General features: G+C 35.3%; 1 protein-coding gene across 1 annotated transcript; it reads right to left on the bottom strand.

The window, feature by feature from the left end:
* Positions 1-594: 594 nt before the first annotated feature.
* Smp_198260 (serine/threonine kinase) lies at positions 595-1,104 on the bottom strand (the record flags this gene model as incomplete). Its single annotated transcript, XM_018791064.1, is given in 2 exon segments — positions 595-1,011; positions 1,015-1,104. Coding segments are annotated over 2 exon segments (507 nt in total).
* Positions 1,105-3,290: the final 2,186 nt, after the last annotated feature.

Consider the following 3,290-nt stretch of genomic DNA (forward strand, 5'->3'; position numbering starts at 1 on the left):
TTTATATGAATTTAACCTTACTTATCGCCCCCAAATGCCCTGGTACGGCCGAGAGTGGGGAGTGTCCGCTCTCCCTCTCCAAATGCTCTCACATGGCCACGCGTATATAGCCTCTGTCAGGGATGCCCTACTCAATGCCTTCTCGTGGCATTACTGTTGTTACGAAATGAGGGGACGAAAAGCGAATGTTCAGCGCTTTAACCGGGTTGGTGGACACGGAAAATCCATCTAGGGTAGTTGGAAAACCCTGATTCCAAACCAATGTTGCACATTGGCTCCAGTATCCTGATGGAACAAATGGCGTATGAATCAATCGTTGGTCACCGACTATCATGGGACTGTATCTCCTCACGATGTTCGACTGCCTTGTGGATTAGACCTTTAGGTCAAAGGCTCGGGTGTGGTCTCCTAAGAAAACCACTTGTTTCAGTTTGGGGACCTGGGCAGTACCACAGCCCTCACACAAATCGAATGAGATTTGTGTGGCGCATATGTATCTGGTGCTTCCTTGTACCAATATTTATGTGTTTAAATAAGTAAATAAATATATATCGTTCTCTTAGGAATACACCAGAGTTAAAGTTATTTATAACCTTACCCAAATGCAAATATATCAGAAAATGTAGTAAATTCTGTTACAGGTATGTGTACACATTTAAATAATAGTTTTTTTTGTTCTGATCTTGAAATAAATTGACGAATTGTTTTAATGAAACTAACTTTACGCGGTGAAATTGATTGAATTGATTTATCATTTTTAGACATTTCATTTGGATACATAGATATTTGTTCAGATAAATATATATTTGGCAATGATATATATTTTGTTAATTGAGGGTAATCAATTGTTTTACTTAAATCAGACCATGATTTGAATAGATTGATATATTGTGGATTATATATAGATGATTTCATTGTAGTTAAGTTATAATGTAGACGGGACTTGTGAATATTAAATAAATGGATTGATGTACATATCAAATAGTAATAATAACAATCTAATAGTTGAGTTCATGGGTTAAATAAAGCTAGACCACCATGTAAAAACCTGGAATCACTGGACGGCTGTTTCGTTAAAGTATGGGACTTATCAAAAGTGCGCATCCATGATCCCGCTGGCGGGATTCGAACTCATACTACAACGAAACAGCCGTTTAGTACTTTCAGGTTTTCTATAGTGGTCTAGCTTTATTCACTCATGATCTCAACTATATAAAATTACTAAAATCTCCACAAAACCCCTTTTTGAAATATTATAGGTTAGTAAAAAAAACCAGAAGTTCTAATGAGGATAGAATTTAGCACACATGGAAAGTAGCTGTCAGTTGTCTAAAGGTACTCTCAGGGCAGTTGTTGTTAACTATTAACTTTTCTTATATTTTGTTCTGATATTCTTATACGTACTATTTTGAAACTTGAATGATAGATTTCCTCATAGTCTTTATATTATGAATCATAACTAACAACATTTTAAACCAATTTATTTACATTGTGTCTACTGAAGATGTGAAATAATTAGATGTTAAAATATAATATAATAGATGGTCACTGATTGTTTCATCACTAAACATTCATGCTATACCATGTAGTTATAATCAACATAGAACCTTGCACATATGTTGATTAGCCCAAGTTATCATATCGTATTTTCACAACGATATGAAATTAACCAAGCAAATGAATCGAAGCAATCCAGTAACAAAGATAATGAAAGCGTGAACAATGAGAGTAAAATTTCAAAAGATATGTAATAAAAAGGAATACTGCGACTGAAAATCTAGAAGACAGGGTTAAATGTATCTGCGATTAGTTCTGATCTACTTCACCCGTCTCCAACCATTGTTCACGGTTGTTGAGCGTACCTCGTTATATGTAGTTAAAATGAATAAATTATTTGATTGCGTAATCTGTGCATTTATTGACAATTTGAATATATATAAAGTTTGTTAATCATTTAATATTGATCTTATTCAAAGATGGATATGATAATGGTTCCACTAAGAGTTGATAAAACACAAAAAAATAACTTGATTCCGTTACAATTCTATAACTGATATATTTACTTCATTTAGTATTACTTGTTTGAATCTTCCCATTGATGCTTTAGGACTGCAACTGGTCAGTCTCTAATTGGCATATGTGCATACTGTGCGTATTGCCTCAATATAGCCTTAATTCACAAGCATGGTAAGCAGAGATGGATCGTGGCTAGTTCTTCTAATCTTCTATAATGATGGTATTGTTTACTGTGGATATAACTCAGAATGTAATCACTATTCTACAAATAAGCGATTGAGTATATTATAAATCTTATTGTTCATGTGGAAAAAAATTTATTAGAATCAATGTTTATTTATTAGTAAGTTAACCAAGTATCGTCAAATCCATGATAACTATGCTCTCACATGACCACGCGAATATATAGCCTCTGCCAGGGAAGTCCTACTCACTGCCTTCTCGTGACACCGGTGTTGTTTATGAAATTGAGAGGACGAAAAGCGAATGTCCGACGCTTTAACCGGGTTGGTGGACACGGCGATTCTTACCTAGGGGAGTTGGAAAATCCTCATTCCAAACCAAGTGTATATGGGTGTCAGTATCCTGAGGCAACAAATGGTGTGTGAACCAATCGTTGGTCACCGGCTACCATGTGACTGCATCTCCTCACGATGCTCCACTGCCTTGTGGATCAGACCTTCAGGTCAAAGGCTCGGGGTGTGGCCCCCTGAGAAAACCACCTGCTTCAGTCTGGGCACCTGGGCAGTATCACAGCCCTCACACAAATCAAATGAGATTTGTGAGGCGCATATGTATCTGGTGCTTCCTTGTACCAATATTTATGTGTTTAAATAAATAAAGAATATATATGTAATTTTGAGTTCAAATATATTCGATTGTCCCCAATTTTGTTCTTGTTCAGTAAAATAGTAACTCATTCTTTTGATAAAGATTTGTGACAGCGATAATAAAGTATTTCTTTAACGTAAATACTAATTATAATAATTCATTATAAATGTTCTCAGTTAAGATTTTGACTGGAGTTTCTGGCCTAGTTGTATACACCACAAATTCTGACTTTCTCATAACTGTTTTTCTATTTATTCCCGAATTGTATCTTCATTGTCTAATCCACTGATGTTGTTATTACCTCTGCTATTCTGGGATTTGGCCTGACAATTTCGTCACTCTGCAGTTATGAGGTAGCAACTTAAACCGATGTATATATGTACAAGGTTTTAAGTTGTGACTGAGTAGTATACAAAAACGTTTCATCAATGCTATATTTGTGT

The sequence above is a fragment of the Schistosoma mansoni genome, assembly GCF_000237925.1.
Source record: "Schistosoma mansoni, WGS project CABG00000000 data, chromosome 5 unplaced supercontig 0198, strain Puerto Rico, whole genome shotgun sequence".
NCBI lineage: Eukaryota > Metazoa > Platyhelminthes > Trematoda > Strigeidida > Schistosomatidae > Schistosoma > Schistosoma mansoni.